Source organism: Diospyros lotus, chromosome 3, assembly GCF_014633365.1.
Source record: "Diospyros lotus cultivar Yz01 chromosome 3, ASM1463336v1, whole genome shotgun sequence".
In the NCBI taxonomy this organism is placed as follows: Eukaryota; Viridiplantae; Streptophyta; class Magnoliopsida; order Ericales; family Ebenaceae; genus Diospyros; species Diospyros lotus.
The window spans coordinates 9,918,177-9,941,985 of record NC_068340.1 but is presented as its reverse complement, the minus strand read 5'-3'; the positions used below and the strand labels follow the sequence as shown (position 1 = coordinate 9,941,985).

The window sequence follows — 23,809 nt, the reverse complement described above, 5'->3', positions numbered from 1 at the left end:
GTTGCGTTTTCACGCAAAATGAGGTTCTTTGATGCTAAAATCGAGACATCGAGAATCCCAACTTCAAAACTTTTTATAAGGACCCCCGTAAAATGTTTTTCTAGAATTTTAGGGATTTTTACAAAATTTTTAGGAGGACCCACGCCCCCGCACACACCTGCACACGCCTAGGGCGAGTGGCGCGCATGAAGACCAGCGCGTGATTGGCACGCGCCGGTCGTCTTCTCGGCGCCGGTTAGCTGGCGATTCTGGTTTTGTCCACCTCGTGAACCCTCGCTTCCATTCGATCCTAATGGCACTTCTTGAGCCTTGAAAGGACAACCCGAAGGCCGTCAACTAGAGGCTGAAAGCCTCGGCCGGCCGACCGACCGCCTTCCTCTTTCCAGCGAGCTTCGAATCGCCTTCAAACCTTCACCAAAATGCACCAAAATCTCCATATTTCTTCTTCAAGACATGGGCAACAAAAGCCCCTTATTTTTGAACGCTAATTCGTATGATTTCGAGGCTAATTTGAAGCTCCATTCCTCCCAACTTTTGGCCACTTCGAATGCCTATTTATAGGTGAAATCGATGCTCCAAATGCCTGAGATTGGCTAGCCCATTGCCTTAGGAGGGTTTACCTACCCTAGATCGACCTTCAAGCAGCTTTAACTGACCAAAATAGCCATTTTCAGGCTTTGATAAAAATGACGAAAACTTTCAGTCGTTTTTCTTGCTTTTTCGACCTACCCAGTGGCCATTGTCGGCCCATGCTTTAACAAAAGATGCTCCCTAGCCTTCCCTCGTGCCATCCCTGTGGCCGAAATCGGCCATGGCCGACTGGCCATGTGCTGGTAGATTTTCCCATGCTGCTATTTTTGCGTTTTTGCACTTTGGCCCTTCCAAGTTTTGGCTATTATCACTTTAGCCTATTTCACTTAACCCCTGAACTTTCCAATATTTGCATTTAGTCCCTTAAGTCCTAAAACATTCATTTGACCCTTGAGGATTTCAAAAAAATATCGTTTCGGCCTCCCTCTAGCAATTTTCAAAAATTGCACTTAGGCCCGAATCTTCGTTTTGGCCTCAAACCCTCTCGTTTCTTCCTGAAACCTCTGAAAGGTTGTTCCTCATGAAAAATCGAAGCCTCCTCAAGATTCTGTTGACTTCCGAGAAGTCGTCTATAACAATTCGGTATTGCAGCCTAATTGGCAGCTGCTATTTTGCTGTATCGAAAACTGTTCCCGATTCGATTTCTTTCTGCATCATAAATCCTATCTCGGGGTGTTTGTTAATGCCACATCATTTTTCTTTGGCATCTCGGCTCCTAGGCACTCCCGGCAGTAGATTCGATCATCCATACGGTAATAAATTACCATTATATCCTCAATTTATCCTTAAATTCCATTTTTGCCCCAAGATAAATTACCCTTGAGTCCTTTAGAATTTCTCGGGTATTACAAAACCCTTATCAAATGTCATTCAGGTATAAAACAAGAAAACAAATCTTACTCCCACTGACCTTTCAGTATATACATTGATCCATGGGGTTCTTAACAAATCCAAATGAAAAAATTACTTCATGGAATTTAAAATGCCATTTACATGATGCTTGTTTTAGGGCGCATATGGATTTCTTGAGCTTGCAAACCAAATGCTCACCATCACTAATGGGGAATCCTTCAAATTGTTTCATATAAACCTCATCGTCTAGATCTCCATTGAGAAAATTCGTTTTCACATCCATTTATTGCAACTCAAGATCAAAATGAGCTACTAATGCCAAAATAATGTGCAGGGAATCTTTCTTAGATACTAAAGAAAAGGTCTCCATGTAATCGATTCCTTCTTTCTGAGTGAATCCCTTAGCAATGAATGTTGCCTTGTATCTCACAATGTTGCCTAATGAGTCATTTTTAGTCTTAAAGACCCATTTACAGCCAATGGCTTTTGCACCATGAGGTAACTCAACAAGATCCCTGATTCTATTACTCTTCATAGAACTTATCTCTTCTTTCATGACATTATACCATAATTCTGACTCTTTGCAACTCATGGCCTATGAAAATGACTCAAGATTATTTTCGGCTTCAATGTTGTAGTCAGATTCTTGTAGGTTCATTATATAATCACTAGGGATTGCTAACCTCTTAGTTCTAGTGGATCTCCTTAATGTTGTATCAACATCTTCCTGAGAAGCTTGTGATTCAATCGACTGTTCAAGAGGTATTGGTAATTCCTGAACTACTTGATCCACTGGAATGTTACCAGCAGCTTGTGGAACTTCATCAATTGGTTGTTCAACACTGGTTGGAATTTGAGGGGTGCTGTGAACTATAACCAATCTATCATTTGAGATGGAAGGTTGAAATTCTGAATGATCATGTTCAGGTATTTTGTTCTTGATATGATCGCTCCTACTGATCAAGTCATTTTCAAGAAACTTGGCGTTTCTTGATTCTACAATCCTAGTGTTGTGAGATGGATAATAAAATCTATATCCTTTAAACCTTTTAGCATATCCAACAAAAAATCCACTAATGGTCCTTGGGTTCAGCTTTTTCTCTTGTGGATTATAAATTCTCACTTTAGACAAGCATTCCCAATCGAGCATATGTCACAAACTCGATTTCCAACTCTTCCATAATTCAAATGGTGTCTTTGGAATAGCCTTGGTTGGAACCTAGTTTAATATATACACAACCGTCTTTAGTGCTTTAGTCCACAAGGATTTAGGAAAATTAGAGCTATTAAGCATAATCCACCATGCCCAATAATGTTCGATTTCTTCTTTCTGCCACACCATTCTGGTTTGGTGGACCAGACATGGTGTATTGAGAAACTATTCCATGCTCTTGAAGAAACTTAGCGAACGGACCAGGTACTTGTCCATTATTAGTGTATCTACCGTAATACTCTCCACCTTTGTCTGATCTCATGATTTTTTATTTATTTCTCACATTATTTCTCTACTTCAGCTTTAAAGATCTTAAAGGCATCTAATGCTTCGCTTTTGTTATGAAGTAAGTAAAGATACATATATCGTGAGTAATAATCAATAAATGTGATGAAATATTTCTGACCATGTGAGTCCATGTTTAGACTACATTTATTAGTATGTATGATTTCTAATATGATTGAACTCCTATTAACGCCTTTATTGGACTTGTTGGTCTGCATTCCCTTAATACAATCTGCACATGTTTCAAAATCAGTAAATGTAAGGGCCTGCTCCCGAAATTTTCCACTAGCATAGGAAGTCCGAGATAAGCTCCATTGAAAATGGATATAGATACTCAAAATTTTCAAAGAAATTTCTTTCTCAAATTTGTTTACTAATAATAGGAGGAAAATAAATTATATCACATTTATTACATCATCATCTTGGGCTTACCGCCCATACATTTTCAAAATAAAAGGCACTGAGGCTTTAAAAACAAAATGAACCCTCTATTTCTTGGCCTCAACATTACGCCCATGGATCTTGAGGCCGGAACATCTCTGTACACATTTAACCAAATCTCGCCCCAATATCTATCTTCCACTCCCCTGGAATGACAAAAGAAACAAAATAAGTTACAAAGCTCGACAAGTATATAGCAAAGGGAAGTACCCATAAAACGATATATGAAGACATGAATAACTCAGAGCCAAAGAAAATCATTACCTGACATCTAGACACCAATTAGGTTTATGCTTTCTAGACTGGACAACAACATCCTTAATGAAATAGACTTTCTTATGTTTCATCAAAATCCATATTTCAAAGTAAGCCATAAAACTTGGGAAGTAAACATATATAATAACGGAAACAAGAATGAAGGGATGGATAACATAAATAGAGTACACCCGACTTCCCAATACAATTTAAAACCTATCATTTAATTCCCATTATTAATACTAATCCATAACATCATCATTATGGATTTATGCAACATTTCATGATCTCCCATAATCACATATACGTCCATACATCGCATTGACTCACACGGCCTTCCATATACATGGATCACCTCGTCTCTCAAAGCCATTTATTCACATGCATGTATGCATACATATATATATATAAATCAATTGCCACTCATTGGCTTGAGTATCGCCTACCAGGCTATATGGCTACCTCACTCACGTCAGGCGCTCCATAAGATATCCTTTTCTTTTCTCATTTGAGGAATATAGCCGCCGCGCCAAAAATAATTGTAATAGGGGCGCAAATAATAATGCTATGCAATACTCATGGGATCTCATATAAGTATAACATACATGCTCCATTATAAAGATGTACACATCATGAACATCATACACATTTAAACATTTCAATAACATATTTACTCATGAGCCCATGCATGCACATATGCATATCTTCAATAGCATCCTAGCATTTTAGAGGATTGAGTGATGCTAGAGAAAGCAATTAATAGCAACTTAGATCAACAATCATGCTTAATTGGGTTGAGGAAAGCCTTGACCAACTCAAATCATAACCAAAGTATATGGAATTATATATCAAATCGAAGCCCTCGAAGTCTAGTTTATGAGGCTTTAAATGGATCTTAATTTTGACTTCTACATCAAAAGTTATGATCAAAATAATGCAACATGCGTAGTGTTGAAATAAAGAGAATAGTCGATTAATAGAAGGGAATAATCAACTAATGGAAGGAATAGTCAACTTTTGGAAGGAATAGTTGACTTTTGCTTAGTCGATTGGGGCTGAGGGTTGGCACCAAAATCTGATAAAACAGGCCTCTGTTAAGTCGATTAAATCCTAAAATTAGTCGACTCAACGCACACAGAATACACGAAAGGGATCCAAAACACCCCAAAACAACCACCACTAGCTTCCTAACCCACAAATTCCATTCCTTGAATGAAAAATGGGGTGAACAAGCCCCAACGAGACTAACACCAAGACCCAACAAAAGTTTTGACATAACATATAGTTTGAAGAAAATATACAACGAATACCAAAAATAATTTTAACAATGAGAAGATGAAGAACCATGAAGCATTTCGACATCACAATGAAGAAGAAGGCAAGCTTGCATGAAGAAAATAAAAATGCAAGGAGAACTTGCCTATGATTATGCTTGAATCGAAGAAGAAGCTTGCCCTTCTTAAAATTTGAAAATACTCCATCTTGAAGCTTCAATTAAGAAGATGAAGAAAAAAAAAAAGAAGAAGGAGAAAATGGAAGAAGGAGAAGCACCCACTGGGAGATGGCGAAGAAGAAAAATGAGGAAGAGACAAAGAAGTATGGGGAGAAAAAGGGGAGGAATGGGTTGCCAACCATCCCCTTAGAATTTATTATTTTTCCCTTTCCACATAAAACACACATAAATATCAAATCCCTTTTTTTGTCTTTTGCCATTTTTCTTCTTTCTTTCATCTTTTCTTTAATCTCTCCAAATTATGAATTTCCCCATTTGCCCTCACATTTTTCCATAAAGCATGCCTCTTTTTGTCATTTGCCACAAATTCTCATTTTCATTTAATTTTAATACCACCCTTTATACACATGGGCCCAAGCCCAAATCAACGGCCCAATTAAACAAAATGGCCCACCCATCTTAGGGCCTAATGGCCTTACAACTTCACTTCCCATAAATCACAGCAAAATTTACACTTAGCCTCAACCCAATTTCAAAGTTCAATTCATTAAATTAAACACATAATTTATTTACATAAATTTTACCACATAAAAATATTTCTCAACATTTAATTTAATAGGGCAAAATTTTCAATGCCCATAAATAACATACTAATAACTCCTAGACCCACTAATGGGTCGTTACAGTAAAATCTAGAGTACTAAATACCCTATCATTCATTAATCTTTTAATTCTCTCTATGAAAATATATCATAATCTCTAATGACATAATATAAAGAAGTTCTAGTTAATAATACACCTTTTAGTACCAATATGAACATGCATTAAACTGTAAGTGGTATTGCCTTACAAATTAATATGATAAAGATCATCAGACAAAATATCATTCCCAACACAATCAGAGTTATAAAACAAATTGAATAATATGTCTGAAAATTTTAAGGAATATCCGAAAGGCACAAGTCTGAAAATTGAATCAAATTTTGTGAAAAACTTGGAACATAAAAGGTCTCATCTAATTTTAAAACAAAACCACTATTTAAAGTCAAAACACACGTCCCTATAGCCTCCACATGTGAACCCATCTTGTTTTCGGATAAGATATTTTGCTCACTTTCCACTAGCTTTCTTAGGTTTTGCATACCCTACAAAGAGCTTGTAATATAGATTGGAGAGTCAGAGTTAATCTACAAGGTGTTAATATTAACATTAACCATATTAGATTCATAACAAACAAACGAGGTTGGATTACCTTTATCTTCAAGCCATTTCTTGAATTTAGCGCAGTCCTTCTTCACGTGTCCCTTCTGCTTACAGAAGAAACACTTTGACTCCTCCTTAATATTAGCCTGGGTTGGTATTTTACCCTTCCCCTTCTGATTGGACTGAGATTTTCCTTTTCCCCGTGTTGTAGTTAGCATTGCACTTTCACTATGCTCCATCACAAGCCTTTCTTCTTCTTAAACACACATGGTTGTTAATTAATTGATTGACCATTTATCCTTATTTGTGTTGTACGAGATTTTGAATGGCCCGTACTGTGATGGAAGAGTGTTCGAGATATAGTGCACCAGAAATGAATCAGATATTGTAATCTTGAGTTTTTTAAGTTGAGCCGCAATGTCCCTCATCTGCATGATGTGCTCACGCTCACTTTTCACTCTAGTAAGCCTCAAGGATGACAACTTCATAATTAAAGTGCTTGTCAGTACCTTATCTAAAGTGATGAATTGATCATCAATCATTTTCAGCAAGTCCTAGACCTTTTTATACTGATTAACAAAAGCACATATACTAGCAAAAATTTTAGTCTTAATGAACATTACGCTGAGGCAATTAGATCGCTCCCAATGTTTATAAAGTGCGATGTCCGCTGCAGTGCTGGTATCAGTGATTGCATAGTTAATGTCTATCCACCCTAGATAGAGAAAAATTCTCTCATTACATATCTTAAAGTTATCACTCGTTAATTCAAGAATATTGCAACGAATATTAGAGAAATTAGTAAGTTGTGAAGCTGCATAAATATTAATAATGCCCCTTTACCATTATGTATAAATGAACTATAAATGCTTATATCAAAATTTTGAGATCTAATTAAATAAATTGCATGTTTTATCAATGTAAATAATACATAAATGAATCCAATGACATAAAAATTGCTTGTGAGCTAAATTTTTAATTCAAGCAGATTCATATGTTCTTTATAATAGAATTATCAAATTATGTACTCAATTAATAATTTATGGGTACATTATAAGAATAATTCTACCAAAAATAAATTTTTTGATAAAACTATCAAATTATGTACTAATTCATAATTCCTGTGGGAATATTAAGAAATAATTTGATATTTTATCATAATTAATTATATAAATATAATAAAATTTCTTGTGGGAAAAAAATATTATATTAAGTATAATTAATTACAATTAATATCTATAATTCTTTATGTGATCCTAAACATAATATATAATTTTATTTTGTAATACCCTAGGACATCATGAATAATAATCAGAATTTTGGTATTTAAAACCCTAGAGAAATTATTAGAATTTTATGTGTTTATCAGTAAATTTAATGGGGTAAGTATAAATTTATTTATATAGATAAATTTAGTTGTATGTAATTAATTTATGTATATAGTTTAATCATAGTTAAAGTATATAGTATAATTATAGTTAAAATATACCAGAAATTATATAAATAGTATGTATTAAAAATTGGGATTTTTTCATATTGTTATATGTATATATGTATATTATATATGTTAAATTCGTGTATATGTATATTATATATATATAAAAAGAAAAAAATCTAGAAAAAATCGGAGCAGACGCGCGACCATGCTCTGGCCGCGCCTACAAGCAATTACCAGAGGTGAGGGAGGCTATTAATGCTTCAAAGGACATCGGGATGGCCTTCTAGGACACGTAGGTGCTGTGATGGGACAAGACACGTCGAGTTTTGGCTATAAATAGTCGAGTTCGAGCGAGACCTTCACCAGAATTTGTTTACTTCATAGATCGGGCATTTGGGGCAACGTTTGAGAGTTTTGGGAGTGGGGTTTTGATCCTTGTATCGTGGGCAAGGTTTCTAGAGCGTTTGGTGGCCAACGGAGCAGCGGAGAAGGAGAATTGAGCTTGCCGAAAAATTGCGCAAGCCGTTGGAACCGCGCCTTCGATTGCGAAATTGAGGTACTTTCAGTTGGTTTTCCAAAGTTTTAAAGCTGTTTTTGGGTTCGGGAAGTCGAAATTAGGGGGGAGAGAGAGCTTCTTCGAGGTTTGGAGAAGTCGGAGCGTCACCGACGGAGAAGTAGCCACCGGAGAAGACACACCAATAGGGCGCGTGCAGCCACACGCCTGCGAGTAGGAAGAAGGCGCGTGGCTTGCAGGCGCCCGCCAGGAAAGAAGAAAAAAAAAGAAAAGAAAAGAAAAGAAGAAAAATAAAAAGAAAATAGAAAAATTTTGCAAAAAATTTCCAAAAAATCTAGAATTTATTTTATGTCTTATTTTGTGAAAAATTTTCTAGAAAATGCCAAATTAATTATTTATTTAAGTGATTTTGTTATTATGGAAATAAGGAAAAAATAGGAATTTAATCCAGAAAATTTCAAGAAAATTTCAGAAAGCTAGAAATATTATTTAATGAATATTAATAAAGAGAAATTGAGTTATATGAAAGTTTAGATATTTATTATGAAATTTTGAAAAAATAAGACTTAAAAAATAAAGAGAAATTGTAGAAATTATGAGAAAATAGTAAATTAACATTTTGAAATAAATTTAATGTTTTAGGAATCCTTGGGATATGAGGATTAGGAAATAGCTCATCTTTCGAGGATGACACACTTTTTGAGGCAACTTAAATTGTAAGTGTAATGTTACAAGTTTAGTACAGTATAAATGGTTGTGTTTAAACTTGATCTTCGGGAATGCTTTCATCATGTTGACATGCTTTGATATGTATCCATCACGTAGATTGCATACATAACATTACTATGAAATGCATAAATACACGATGATATCATTGATCACGCGCATTATAGCCGTAGAAAGTACGAACTGGCACTGTTACTGTACCAAGGATGCCCTCATACACCCCCCATTTGAAAGAGATGGTCGTAAAAATGGTAGGTAACATGAGGGGTGCAGTTGACACCTACGATAAGTAAGACATAGCATACACATATGATAAACATCTTGTACCTTACTCAGATGGTTCATCATTTAATTCGGGTTTTGCCCCTGGAATATTCAACGTTCTAATCGGGACTTACAGTGATAGTACGAAAGTCGAAGATGTGTAGTGACATGAGTCGTCAAGGAATAAGCAAGTGTACCGTATTATGTTGTAGTATGGATATTTCAAGCATTACATACTTTTAAAATTGTCTTTAAAGACTTATGTATCAACTTTGTAATACGTGCCATGTTCAGTTAACTTTGTAGGAAATGCTATGATCAGGTTCGATTTCAGCTTCCGCTTTATAAGATTTTATACCCAGTGTATGAATGATTTAACCGAGCACTAGATAGCTCTAAGGGAATTTCAGAAATGATGTAATTCAAAAAAAATAAAAAAATAAACTTCAAATTTCTTAAGATATAACATGCCCTGAGTAGGTGGGGTGTTACAATTTAATTAAGGATATTGTAGCTAATTCTTAATTAATTAAAATTATATGGATCATTAGACATTTAAATATTATGCATAAAATTAAGTTTTATGTGAATAATATGTATTGCATAATGCAACTATGCACAATATATATTATATTATGCACAAAAAATATTCTCATATATCATGCAATAAACATAAACACAATATTACATAATTAAATCATAACATTATGCACATATTATTAATTTTATGCAAATGAACTCGTTCACCATATTGTATAAATTAATATGTACATAATAAATTAATTCATGCAAGTAAGCTGAAGTAAATAATCACAATTTTTTTTTTTTTTTTAACAAAAATGGCCGAGCAGCTATCCTTAATTTTGTAGGCTAGTAATGAATTAAAACATGCAAGCCCAAAATAAAAAAATATGTAAGCCCAATAGTGGGCTAAAATATGTAAGACCAATAATGAATTAAAACATCCAAGGCAAGGTCCATCCCACTTAAAAGCCCGTGAAAAACAAATTTACTAAATGACCAAATTGAAGCACCAGCCCATGAAAAATCAGCCTACTGAATGGCTAAATTGAAACACCAGCATAACAATCTTCAACCTCCAGCCGGGTCGTTTCGACCCGATTTCAACCCCTTAAGTAGATCCAATTAAATCTCATGATTTCAGTCATTAAATTAGATGATTTAAATTACAAAATATTCAGAAAACAATTTTTCTAAATATTCCTAAACTCAAATAATCAAAATACTATAGAAAATTGCAGATCAAATCAAAACTTCAAAGAAATCTATTTCTAAAATTCTTTTCTAGAATTTTGAAAAAGTTAAGGCAAAGACAAATAATGATTCTCATACCAACTATTAGACAAATAAACTGGTCTAACATGCTACAAACATCTAATAACATTTAGATCAATATGAAAAATGGATCATGGATTAGCTCCAACTATTGTTATTCTTTCACGTTTTCTGTTGATTTTGGTATTTTCAAACTCTATAGAACACCCAAATGGTGGTGTATGATGAAGAGAAAATAATGATTAAGTCTAAGGACCAAATCATGTGCACATATGTACGTTTTTTCATCAAGAAGGTGTATCCATTATCACTTTAGAACTCAATCGATGAGCTAACATTGTTGAAAATGTTTGGACCATAATCAATTAAAAAATTACACTTGCAGCTTAATTAACATCGATCCCTGCCACAAAATGGAAACGGAAACGTTGGACCATCATTAATCAAAGAAGTTTACAGTGTCCACTCTTCATATCCTTCCATTCCTGACAATTTGACAAATTCACGTAAAACGACTGCACTTTGCTATATATGTATGTATTTATATATATCGGGCTTATAATATATAGAAGAAATTAATATTGTTAATTAGAAGATCAGCCATTATTGTTCTTAAGGTTGAAGCCAGGACTTGCGTGTTGATGATCACCATGTATATATATATAATATATTGGGCTCCCGTTGCATGCCAATCATGATCACCAATAATGCTTTTTCGATATTTATCTATCTATCTGCCCATATATATACACACACCAACCACTAACTATATATATGTAACAATAATTAATTAATAGATAGTCCGCGTTCTTCACTCCAATACTCATCCAACTTAATGGACAGTTGTAAGAAGAATTTGTTTAATTGTACAATCACTAGTTAGCTAGCATAGGCAATTGACAAATTCCAATAATAGCAAGTGAAATTAATTAACTTGTCACAAATCTACATAAGAGGGGTGGATCTAGGAGTAAAACTGGGAGGAAGATAGTCTCCAGATCTATGAGTATTTCAGTTTTTTTTTTTTCTAAATAGGCCAGATCTACAAGACAAATCTGGAAGATGGCTGAATCGGGGGAGAGGGGGAGGGGCTGCAGCTCGTGGCTGCCCCCTTAAATCCGCCCCTGCTTCATCATATATACATATATATGCAGAGATGTAAACGTTGAAGCTATAACCAATGTTTTAAAAATTGAACTGGATCGGCTAGTCGGATCGGTTTAACCAAAAATCGGTAGCTTATCCGGTTCGATTTAACTTAAAAAGTCAAACATCTTTCAACCCGATCAAAATCGGTCAAAATTTGGTTGGACCAGTGAACTGGGAACCAGATTGATCCCGATTTTTTTCACCCCTCATTCATTTTTAAATTTTTAATTATTAATTAATTCTGTAATAACATATATAACAATTATATATAAAATATTAGTTGTATATTAGTTAATAATAACATTTCTTATAATAATATATAGAATATTAGTATTTTAAATATATATTAAAATATATATTTAATATATATATTATTTAATTATAAAATATATATATGACATCATCTGATCGGACCACTCCGGTTTAATCGGTCAGGCCAACTAACCGGTGACCCAATTAATAGGTCAGTTCGCTCTCCAGTCCACTTTTTAAAACATTGGCCATAACAAAAATGGAAGAACAAATATGAAAACTTGGGATAGATTCATGGCGACATTATATATATATATATATAGATATATAGAAAGACAAGCTTCTCAATCCTAAAGCAAAGGCGCTTTGCATTCTTATATATGACATATATATATATATGCAATAATTAATCTATTTTTTGTTGTTGTATTTTATAATATACATATAATAATTACGTAATTAATTAAGCTGGTAGATTGATCCTACAGGGTGCCTTGCCTTCACAAAGAAGATAGTCAGACCCCCCATCCCTTTAATCACATATATATATATAACAATAAGGCACTCAACCATGCTTGTGCACACACACACGTTCAAGCAAGACCAGCAGACAATCAACCACGAGATATCTTAACATGGACAATTTAAGGTTAATTAAGGGCTAGCTGACTACAAAAGACATGCATTTGGGGGTGTTTAATTTCTTTATACTACATATATTTTCCTACAGAGCAACAGCTAAAAGTAATATATTTATATTTAGGGAAATTACTTATTAAAAAGAGAGCTACATTTGAATATTGTTTTATCTCAAGTTTTATAAAATAATTAATCTCTTCCTAACCTAAGAAAAGATGAGTGCATGCACACTATAGCTTATAAGATGGGGTCATAAGATTGCATGAGAGAGTTATAGACGTTACACACATTGAATCGTCAAAGGACTTAATTTGTGTTATGACATACTATTGAGCTATATTAGCATTAACTAGTGTTCACCAGTGCGATGCACGAGAGAGAGATGTAATCACAATAAATTTAAAAATTAAATTTTAATTAATATTAAAAAATTTATATATTAGTCTTGAAAATACAACATCTTAAATCTGAATTAGTATTGAAAAACTCATGCATTGGTCTTGCATTAAATTAAAGGTAATGATTAATTAATTATTAAAATAAAATTATTTATTATATTATATATTTATTTATAAATTATAAATATAAATTAAAACTTCTAAATGTAAGGAAACATGGATTTTTCAATGCTAATAAAAAATTCATTTGAAATTTTTAATTTCTGATCTTGAAATTTAATTTTTGCAATGATAACAAAATTTTGAAATATGAATTTTGACTTATTTTTCTTTCATTATGTATTAATTTTTTTGCATAGTCTTGCAAATGTGATATGTTAAATCTTAATTAACATTGAAAAATTCATATATTTTCATATATTTTTTAATAATTTAGGAATTAATCAAAAATAATATTATAAATATTTTGATTAATAATATTTATAAAAAAATATTTATTTTTAATTTATTGAGAAATTATATATCTATACATGACTTAATTAATAATTTAAATTATCTATTGAAATTCTCTATTAATAACATTTATTTAATTGATAATGAAAAGTTTCAAGGTACTTTATAGGAGATCTCCAATTACTTTGGAATAATAAGTACTAAATGCAAATTATTTTTATTTTATATAAATGAATAATTTTTTATGACTTAATTAATAGTTTAAGTTGTCTATTCATATTCTTCAGAAATAATATTTATTTTTGATTGATTGAGGGATTAATTGAGGAATTAATCAAAAATAATATTATAAATATTTTTAATTAATTGATGAGAAGATTAATTCAATTTAAAATTAAGTTATAAATAAATATTATAAATAGTATTCGAAACCCATGCTTAATTTTTTAATTTAATTACTATCTTTAATTTATTAAAAAACACAAGCATTTAATTATTGTTATTTTTAATAATTAATGCAAATTTTGGGAGGAAAAATTCTTTTACAAACTATCCTACTTTTAAACTTTAAATATATAAAGATTGTATTTAGATGACACGCGATTGGGAAGGCATGAAACTGAGATAAACAAGGGAAGGGGGTAAGTTGGGTGAATGATATTTATCGTGTGCCACCTACTAGCTTTGTTCAATCTCCACACTCTCTTCTCGCCTTAATTCCTCTATATAAATTGGTTCTGTTCAACCAATTCTACACGGCCTAGCTAGACAATTTCACCATTTATATATATATATATATATATATGTCCAGCATCACCATCTGCCTTAGCATTGGCCATATGAAACAAAAGCTAGGGTCTCATCAGAGACCCAGCTTAAGCCAATTTTGTTAGATCTAGAGAGAGAGAGAGAGAGAGAGAGAGGACAGAAAGTTTGATCAAGAAGATCATATATGGCCATGTCTGGATTCCAGCATTCATTACTTTTTACGTTTGGTGTCTTAGGTACGTTTGGTGTTTTTACTTATTACTTTTTATGGAATTTGTATATGTAGTTAAGATTTAGTTTTCCCATTATGTTGCTCTTGTAGTAAGAACTTTTAAACCATCGATCTATGTGGTGGTAGTCTAATGATAGGTAGTTGAATTAGTGAGTTCAAGATTTCAAGTTCGAGTTCTATGAAACTTAGATGCATGCCCCAGATCCTGTGTTTGACTCACCCTCTATTACTTTGGAAAAATGAAATTTAAACCATATTATGCTTTTTGGTTTACATATTTGAAACACTGATAAAAAAAAAATTTCCTTTGACGTTGTAGGTAACATTATTTCAGTCTTCGTGTACCTAGCTCCATTGTAAGTATCTGCTGTTGTTCTATATATCTCAACTACATACTTATATGATTCGGTTCTTTCATTTGTGAAACAATCTGAAGATTGTATGTGCGTGTGCTTAATTTTATATTCATTTGCAGGCCAACATTCATCGAAATACACAGAAGAAAATCAACCTTAGGATTCCAATCTCTACCATATGTGTGCGCCTTGTTCAGCGCCATGCTGTGGATGTACTACGCCTTGCTCGGATCAGATGCAATTCTTCTCATCTCCATCAACTCATTCGGATGCATCATAGAGACTATTTATCTGATCATATACCTTGGTTACGCTCCAAAAAAGGCCAGGGTGGGTAACTATTTATCTGATCACGGCGAACCATAATCTTCAAAACCTCTACCTGTAAGTATGAATTAATTTTTGGACTACGTACAGAACCATACTTTCAAGCTACTTGCTTCTCTGAACGCGGGAGTCTTCTCTGGGATCCTTCTCCTTACGCTCTTTCTGGTTAAAGGCTCTAACCGGGTTCTAGTTGTTGGGTGGTCTTGTGCTACAATCTCTGTCGGCACTTTCGCGGCACCATTAAGCATTGTGGTGAGGACTTGATTATACATATATCTAAGACAGAATTTTGAACAGTTGTGTCTTTCTCTCACTCTCTTCCCATATTCTTTTGATCTGCAGTTTCAGGTTGTTCGAACTCGCAGTGTGGAGTTCATGCCATTTACCTTGTCTTTCTTCCTCACTCTGAGCGCGGTTATGTGGTTTGTTTATGGCCTACTGCGGAAGGATTTGTTTGTTGAGGTGAGCAGAGTAATCTACTAATCTGTGTAGGTGACCAGGAAAACCAGCCCTAGCCATTCATATTATTCATATTTACTAATTTCTCATTGCGATTCTCTTTGGGTGTATAAATGTTTCACAAAGCATAGCTCCCAAACGTAGTGGGTTTCTTCTTGGGGCTGCTTCAGATGCTGCTATACGGGATATACAGGAATACAAAGGCAGTCGAACTAAGGGATGAAAAGCTACCAGAAAACACGATCAATGTGGTCATATTGGCAAATTCTGAAGTGCATCCTATTGATGGTGGAAATGATAAAGGTGTGACAAAAGATGAGAAGGAGATGCATGAAGCAACAGATCATAGTCAAGAGAATATAATTGTGATTTTAGCCTCTGATGAATCTGGGGAACCAAATGCGCAGCCTGTGGCTTGATCGATCTGATCATTCACTCATCTAGTTATGCTTTTGTTGTCTTCTCTCTCGCCGACCCCAAGAAATTCCTCACGGTTTGGGGCTTTTTTTTCTCCCCAATATATATATATATATATATATGCAGTCTTCCCCTGCGGGTTTACTATTGGTGTGCTAATATTATGGTACGTTTGAGATTGGTTTGCTATGAAAATGAATCTATCTACAGTCCTATAGGACGAGGGCAAGCCGATCTACAAGAAAAATCCCACAGCAAATGATCATCATTCAGGTTAATTGGAAAAATTGGAGAGATAGGATAATCCAGACAAAATTCAAAACCAAAATCAAGCACAAGTTGAAATACTATGAGTCAATCAAAAAGTTATATATTTTCTCTAAGAATATCATAGTTGGACGCAAAAATACCAGATGTAGGCTTAATGAGTGATAGTGTAATGATTCACAAAATTAACCACCAATATATTTAGAAAGAGAATGTACAAGGAGCTTCTAGGGTACAGGTCAAATGGTTGAGCCATGATAAGTTGGGATTCATAGTAGTAGGTCATGGATTTAACTCATTACCTTGCACAGTAATGCAAAGTTTTTACCTGCGATTTATCTCTTCTGTCAAAATCGAGGGTACGAGCGGTGGGGGACCGCACAAGGGCGATAATCTCAAGAGAATGTACAAGGCAAAAAAAAAAAAGCCTTGACCTTCATAATCATACCCTTGAGTTGAGCTTCTGTGAAGAAAAAATAATAATGAAAGTGCCTAGTTAGGATTGATGTGTAAGCAGATGTGGAGCAATCACAGATGAGCAAGAAAGCTAAAGATAGCAATTGCAAATGCTTATTCCAAAGGAGAGATCTTCCTATATTTATAGTAATTTAGAAATCATCCTAAATTAACATTATAGGTCTCCTTATTAGACCATGTTTAAGAATAATTACCCTAGACAAACTTGAAGAGATTTGACTTATTATTTGAAGATTAAGAAAGGGTTTATCCCAAATTTGTTAGGATTTTGATTGATTGTTGGATTGTAAGAAGTAATCTTAGATCATGGTTGAACATATCACATAATTTTAGGAGAGAATCCTAGTCGAATTAGGTAATTCAACCTTGAGCATGATCATTGATTTGTTCTTCGGTCTGTAGAAGACACCTAGCTTGGGCTAAGCTAGGCTCAAGTAGGTGATAAAGGCTGAAGATGGCTAGGTTAAGAGGTTTGAGGTTAAGGGTGGCTTAATTAAATGAGTCGAGGTTGAGAATAGCTTGGTTAAGGTGGGCTGGTGTGATGCATATGATCTCAATGATAATTTCGACCATGAGAGGTTATCGTATGCACGCAAGACTACATGCATGCCTAATTTCTCTAGAAAAATGCACCAATGATTAGTTAATTTTCCTAAGAATCCACACTATCATGTTCTCCTCTTTGATATAAATATATACATCATTTTTCTTCTTTTTTATTTTTTGTGTGCATTTTCTCCCAACTTAACTTCCTTTTTCGATCCATCATTTGCTTTCTTTCTTGTTTCTTTGTTTTCATTCCTGATGGAATCCCAAGGGTAAGTAAATGTTGATAGTCTGTGACTCATTACTTGGAACAAATATCTGACTAAGGATATCAAGACTTAATGGATGACAAAAGAGCAGCAATAGGGGTTTTATGATATTTTACTCTTGTAAGAAGTGTTTTGAAAATGACAAGTTATATGTCAAAAATTCAAACTTAAAGTGCTTGCTTCTAAATGTCTCAAAAATCAATTTCAATAATTTCATGTGGCATACATATTCTTAGAGCATTTGTTATATTTCAAAATCTCAAAGAAGTGTTATCAAGTCTTAAGTATCAAAGAAGTTTTCAAGAGAGCATCAATTATGTATTTCAAAGAAAGCATTAAAACATGTTTTAGGAGATTGAAAAAACAAAGCATTATCATTCAAATTATTCTCCAAACATGAGAAATCATACTTCAAGTGTTACCAAAAAATCATAAGTCTTCAAAAAGAACCAAGATTAAAAGAGGTATCTTCAAAAGCTAGCATTTTCTAAAGTAGTCGACTAAGTTCATGTTTTTGCCTTGGATTTGTTGACAGAGAAGCTTGCATCTATTAACTACCAGTGTTAAAAAAAATTGCATCTATCAACAGAAAGCCTTGCTTCTGTCAACTAACAGTAAGCCACTTTGCATATTTTTTTTGTGAATCTCATTTTGTTGACTAAGATATGGATTTTGTCGACTATCAGTGTGTGTACATTTATATGATTCTTCATTGGCCTTAATATGTCAACTAAGCTATCAGCTTTTGTTGACTAACAGTATTTGGTTTTCAAGTTTGTCGACAAAAAGTTTAATCGGTCGACTATGTTCTTTTTCATATTATAAGTTTGTCGACTAACCAATTTTGTCTGTCGACAGTTTGTTACTCTGAATCAAATAACGGCTAGTTTTGTCAGCATTAAATGCTCGCCCAACTACCATCAACGGCTATATTTTTGTCTCCAAGCACCATCATCTATAAATAGGTGGTCGAAGGATCATTTAAAGCTGCTGAAGAACATTCAATTCTATACCTATCGAGCATTCAAGATCATCGTGCTTTAAATTTTCTGTTCTCTCACTCTCTATTGTATCGAGGCTCTGTTCTTCATTTGTTTAATCTTATTTTCAGCCTTGTAGTTTACTTCGAGAGAATGTGTAACTAAGAGCATAAGCTCTTAGAGTTTCAAATTTATTTATCATTGTATTTTATCTTCCAAGTTTGTAAGCTTGACGGCCTATTCGAGTGATAGGAGGTTGTATTTCTTCATAGTCTTGGACTAGAGGACCTACTTGATTAAGTAGGGGGTGATATATAGATTGGTTTGCAAAATCCTTAGTGAGGAGTTAAGATAGTAGACTGGGCTTGAAAGGTCGAACCACTATAAATTGTGGTCTCCTGTTATTATTTCTTATAGCATTTCATTTTGATATTCACTCAAGTTAGATTTTTTAAATAACTCAATTCACCCCTCTCTTGGGTGTTAGTGACATTGCTATGTTTGTATCATTTTCTAAGCAAATATGAGATTCTTGATAGTTGGGTGGTTCAGATCAACACCAACCTTCATGTTTGTCATCATGTTACAAGGAGAATCTACATCTCCATTCATGTCTTTAACTATGGGTTTCACTTATCACCTTGTTATCAGGTACAAGACTTTTTTTGTCAACTTGGTATAACCCCTTATCCAATTGTATCTTTATGTTTGGCGCTACCTGATAGCCTTCCTAATAGTCTACTTTGTTGTTGATGTGCAGGCTACCTTAGTCAAGTTCCAATTCTACTTTAATATAGTTAGAGATTTCGGTGTTGCATTTACTTTTCATTAAAGAAGCATCGCCATCCTCGACATTCAAAGCATGATTTCGAGGAGCTAATCCTCAGTGGAGGTTCAAAGTATCCGATAATTAGAATGATGCCTTCATTTTTATTTGTCCCTAAGTTGCTGAACCTTTGGAGAATGTCTGGCTTACTTAGAATAAATGTACTATTTGGAGAAAGCACAAGGCTTCGTTCAACAAAGAAGTTTGGAATAAGGTAATGTGGTCGTTTAACACTTGAAGTTAATTCAAGGAGTTCAAAAAAGAGATCTTTACTAAGCCTTTCTTAATAGGTTATGGATTACAAGGTAGGCGATGTATGTCTTGTTTCTTTTTATGATTTCTTTTTCTTTAATATGCTTTCATTTTCTCATAGTTGTTGTTTCTTGATTCATAAAGGACGGAAGTTTTAGACTTCCCTAACTTAAAAGGGCATTCCCCTCCTTATTAAGAATGTAAGAAAGGGAAAGGCAAATGTCCTAACAAAGCATGTCCTTCTTAAAGACAATAAGCATGTTGTTGAAATTGATCTAACCATGTTAGTCTTGACGCCAAGGTAGAAAGGGGTCCTTGAAGCATCAAGGGTTATGCCAAGGGTCTAATAAAAACAAATAGTGATCTCCGATCTTGATGAGGAAGAGGTAAAAGAACTAGAAATGCCTTTGGTTTACTGAAGGATAAAACTTCGATGGAAGGTCCTTTTTTGTTAGAAATTTTTGATGATGAGCTTCTAGTCGATGATTTGGTTGCCAAAATCCAAATAAAGGTTGAGGAAAATGCTATTAGAACCTCAGTCACTAAAGGCCTAGTGCCTATACAATGATGCGAATGAGGTTAGGTATCCCTTCGACAAATGGGAGTAATCTTGAAGTTATCATTGTTCCTAAAGTTGACAACATCGAAGCTAAGGATTTGATGGTTGTTATCGTTCATTTCCTCCAATTGTTTATAATAAAGTTGTCAATTAATTAGGGGAAGGAATCACTGGAGGAAGTTTTGCATGAGGAGGTCTACTTTGGTGATTCTGATACTTCTCAGTCTCTTTCTAAAGATCATGTTAGTGGTTCAATCCTTGTAGTTGCTCATGAAGACAACAAAGTCTTTAGTGAGACTCCCCTACATGATCTTTGAACAGATCTTTACACTAAGGCTCTTACCTAACACTTTTATCCAAGAGGCACATCTAAGAGTTGGAGGCTATTTTGGTCGATTATCCTTCAATTGCTTTCTTTAATTGTGTATTCGAATTAGAGGCTTAGGTTTGAGAATCAGAGACATAGTTGCAAGGCTCATGAGAAGGGATCAGGAGGCTCAAGTTTGAGAGTTGGAGGTGTCTAACCTAACAACCAAGCTTATCAAGCTTGAAGGTATTAGCAATTGCTAAAGGGGATTTTTAAGGCAAACAAAGTTGGGGCAAAGGCTCAAGAGAGCTTTGGATACTGACTTCCACTTACAACTAGCTTTGTGAGGGTTATAAGAAGGTGGACAAGGAGTATTTATTCCATGCTGTGGAAGAGCTTTTGCAAGTAATGGACTAGAATGTTCAAAGTTAAAAGTGAAGAAGATCAAGCTAAGATGGAAGTGTATAAGGCCCTGGTTCAGAAAAATAAGGCCTAACAGTGTGGTAACACTTTGGTTGTCTAGCTAAAGGATTTCGAGGTAGTTTTTTTGTTTTTTTCTTTGATTTTTAACTTGGAGGTCTGAGTTATTCTCCATTTTTTTCTTTTTAGCTAGTTAGTTTGCTATTGTGGTCAAGACCCAATTTGCTTAAGCTTAAACCCCCAAAGGTTCATCAATCCTTTGGGCACCCAACTTCTTAGGTTTGGTGGTAAAGTAGCCAAGTGGCCTAAGGATATTTGAATGCCTTAGTGTTGAGAAATTTGATATTTTGATTTAATGAGAAAATTAGTAAATTTGGTTAAAAAATGATGACTAAAACAATGAGGAATAATATGTAAAGTTTTAAGTCAAGTTTTAATCGAGTAATTTATTCAAATCAACTCAAAGTTAATCGAGTAATTAGCTTAAAGGTAATCGAGTATGTGAATGATCAAAAAAGGCTTAAGAAGATTTTTCAAGCTTTGGTTAATCGAGTGAAAGGATTGTGTAATCGAGTAATACTTTATTAATTCTAAAAATAATCAATTACAAATGTAGGAATAATCGAGTAAAGATGAAGTATACTCGACTAAATAAGTTACTATACTCGAGTATATAATGCAACACTTTGTCAAGATAAAAATAATCGAGTAATATATGTTGTAGTCGAGTAATGTCTAATTTATACTAGAGTAAACCGTTTTTGTAATCGAGTGAAGATCTATTTGCACTCCAACATATTGTTTTTGTAATCGAGTAAACATATGTCCAAAATAAGCAGTCTCTAGACCTAAAGATTAATCGAGTAAAAGATTTTGTACTCAAGTAAGGATTTTTTTGTAATTGAGTAAATAGTAGTACTGTGTAATCGAGTATATAAAGAATTTTTTTGTGACTCAAATATAATCAAGTATCTTTGTACTCGAGTAAGCATCAAAAGTAATTGATTACAAAATGTATATAGTCAAGTAATTTCCAGTCTGTACTCGAGTAACACTTATCAGATTTTGAAAAATATAGTCGTTATAGAGCATTAAATGTAGTCTTTCTTTACCTTTCAGTGCATTAAATGATCTTCAGACATCATATGCATATTTTATGAATTTCTTATTGATTGTTTGATGATTATAGAGACAAAAAGTGCCAGTTATGACATAAAACTAACATTCTAATTGTTTATGTCAAGTTAACAGTTGCATTTAATGCCAAAAGACTATAAATAGGAGGAGCCTGAAGAAAAAGGTTACAACATAACATCATATACAACACAATCATTTGAGTTGAACTTTCCTTCTCTCAAGCCTTCACATTCAATCTTCTTGAGTTTATCATAGAATGTATTGTAATTCATTATTCTGTATCTCTCTATATTTGTCAAGATAAAATCTTATTTTACTTGCATCATTTTCTTTTTCTCTTGGGAAATCCTTTTCACATTTCATTATGAAATTTGTAAATGTTAAGCCTGAACCTATAAAAGGCATTGGTTGTGCCTGAACCAAGTTTTAAAAAGACATTGTGTAAAGCTTAGGTTGCGTTCTCTTTGTTGTTTTCAAGTCATTTTTAGTTTTCAATTTTTTAAAATAATGAAAACGCGTTCCTCTTTACTATTTTTAAAAATGCATTTTTGAAAACAAAAAAAAATGTAAAGAAAACTCAAAACAACAAAAAGTTGTTTTGAGTGTTTTCATCTAAAACAAACTCAAAACTCAAAACACATTTATTTATTTATTTATTCATATTTTATTATTATAATGAAAAAAATATTACAAAATTCATTAACTTTAAAATTAGATATTTTTTTAATAATGTATAATATTAAATATTTTTAATTTACTGAATAATCAAATTTATTGAATAAAATATCATTAAAAAATTATTTTCAAAATTTCAAAGAGAACGTGTTTTCTAATTTTCTGTTTTAAGAAATAGTTTTTTAAAATGACAAAGAGAACGCGTTTTCAATTTTCTAAAAATAGACTACCAAAACAGAAAACTAAAAATGAATTCAAAACTCAAAACTGAAAATTGAAAAGCAAAGAGAACGCAGCCTTAGTAGCTGAACTTGCTCAAAAGCTACAAAGGTAAAATTGATTTGCCAAAATCCTTAGTGAAGAACTAAAGTAATGGATTAGGCTTTTAAAGCTGAACCACTCTGTAATACCCGAGAATGATTTGAGGTCATAAATAATATTTGATGAAGGGCATAAATGGACTTTGTGAAAAATAAGACTATAGGGTACACTAACGCAACTTTAGACGATCGAATTAGTCAGAGGGAGTACCCTGGACCTTAGATAGCCAAGAAAAATGGTATAGTATCGACAAGTAATACGAGTTATGATTTTAGGCATCAAAAGAAGTTGGATCGGGAACGGTTCCCGGTACAGCTAAAAAAAGGCAATTGTGATTTAGGCTGAAATACCGAATTATCGTACGGGGCATCCGGGAAGTCAATGGAACCCCAAGGAAGTTCATATTTGGCATATAGAGTAACCCTTCAGTAGTTTTTGGAAGAAACAAAAGGGTTTGTAGCTAAAACGAAGATTCGGGCCTAAGTGCAGTTTTTTTTCGAAATTGACGGAGGGAGATCGAAACGATATTTTTTCGGAATTTTAAAGAGAGTGTTTTGGGATATTTCAAAGGGTTATAAAGGTCTTTAAAGAGAAGTTCAGTTTTTGAGCCGGGGGCAAAATCGTAATTTTTGAGGTTGGGGTAAAAGTGTAATTTACCGAAAAATTAGGGGCATTAGCGCAATTAGTCCATTTTTCAGGGACTAAAATGCAATTAAAAATTAGCCCGGGACCATGTTGAAAAGGGTCTAAGTGCAATTATCCAAAAGTTCGGGCCAAAGTGTAATTCTTGAA

The 23,809-nt window shown here is 33.6% G+C and overlaps 1 protein-coding gene across 1 annotated transcript; it reads left to right on the top strand.

Annotated features, from left to right (window-relative positions):
• The first annotated feature begins 14,228 nt into the window (after nucleotides 1–14,228).
• On the top strand, nucleotides 14,229–16,109 carry LOC127798007 (bidirectional sugar transporter SWEET15-like). The gene is made up of 6 exons (XM_052331281.1): nucleotides 14,229–14,426; nucleotides 14,742–14,778; nucleotides 14,898–15,108; nucleotides 15,196–15,357; nucleotides 15,448–15,567; nucleotides 15,696–16,109. The coding sequence occupies exons 1-6, from the start codon at nucleotides 14,375–14,377 to the stop codon at nucleotides 15,981–15,983; spliced, it is 870 nt and encodes a 289-aa protein (XP_052187241.1). The 5' UTR covers nucleotides 14,229–14,374; the 3' UTR covers nucleotides 15,984–16,109.
• The last annotated feature ends 7,700 nt before the right edge of the window (nucleotides 16,110–23,809 follow it).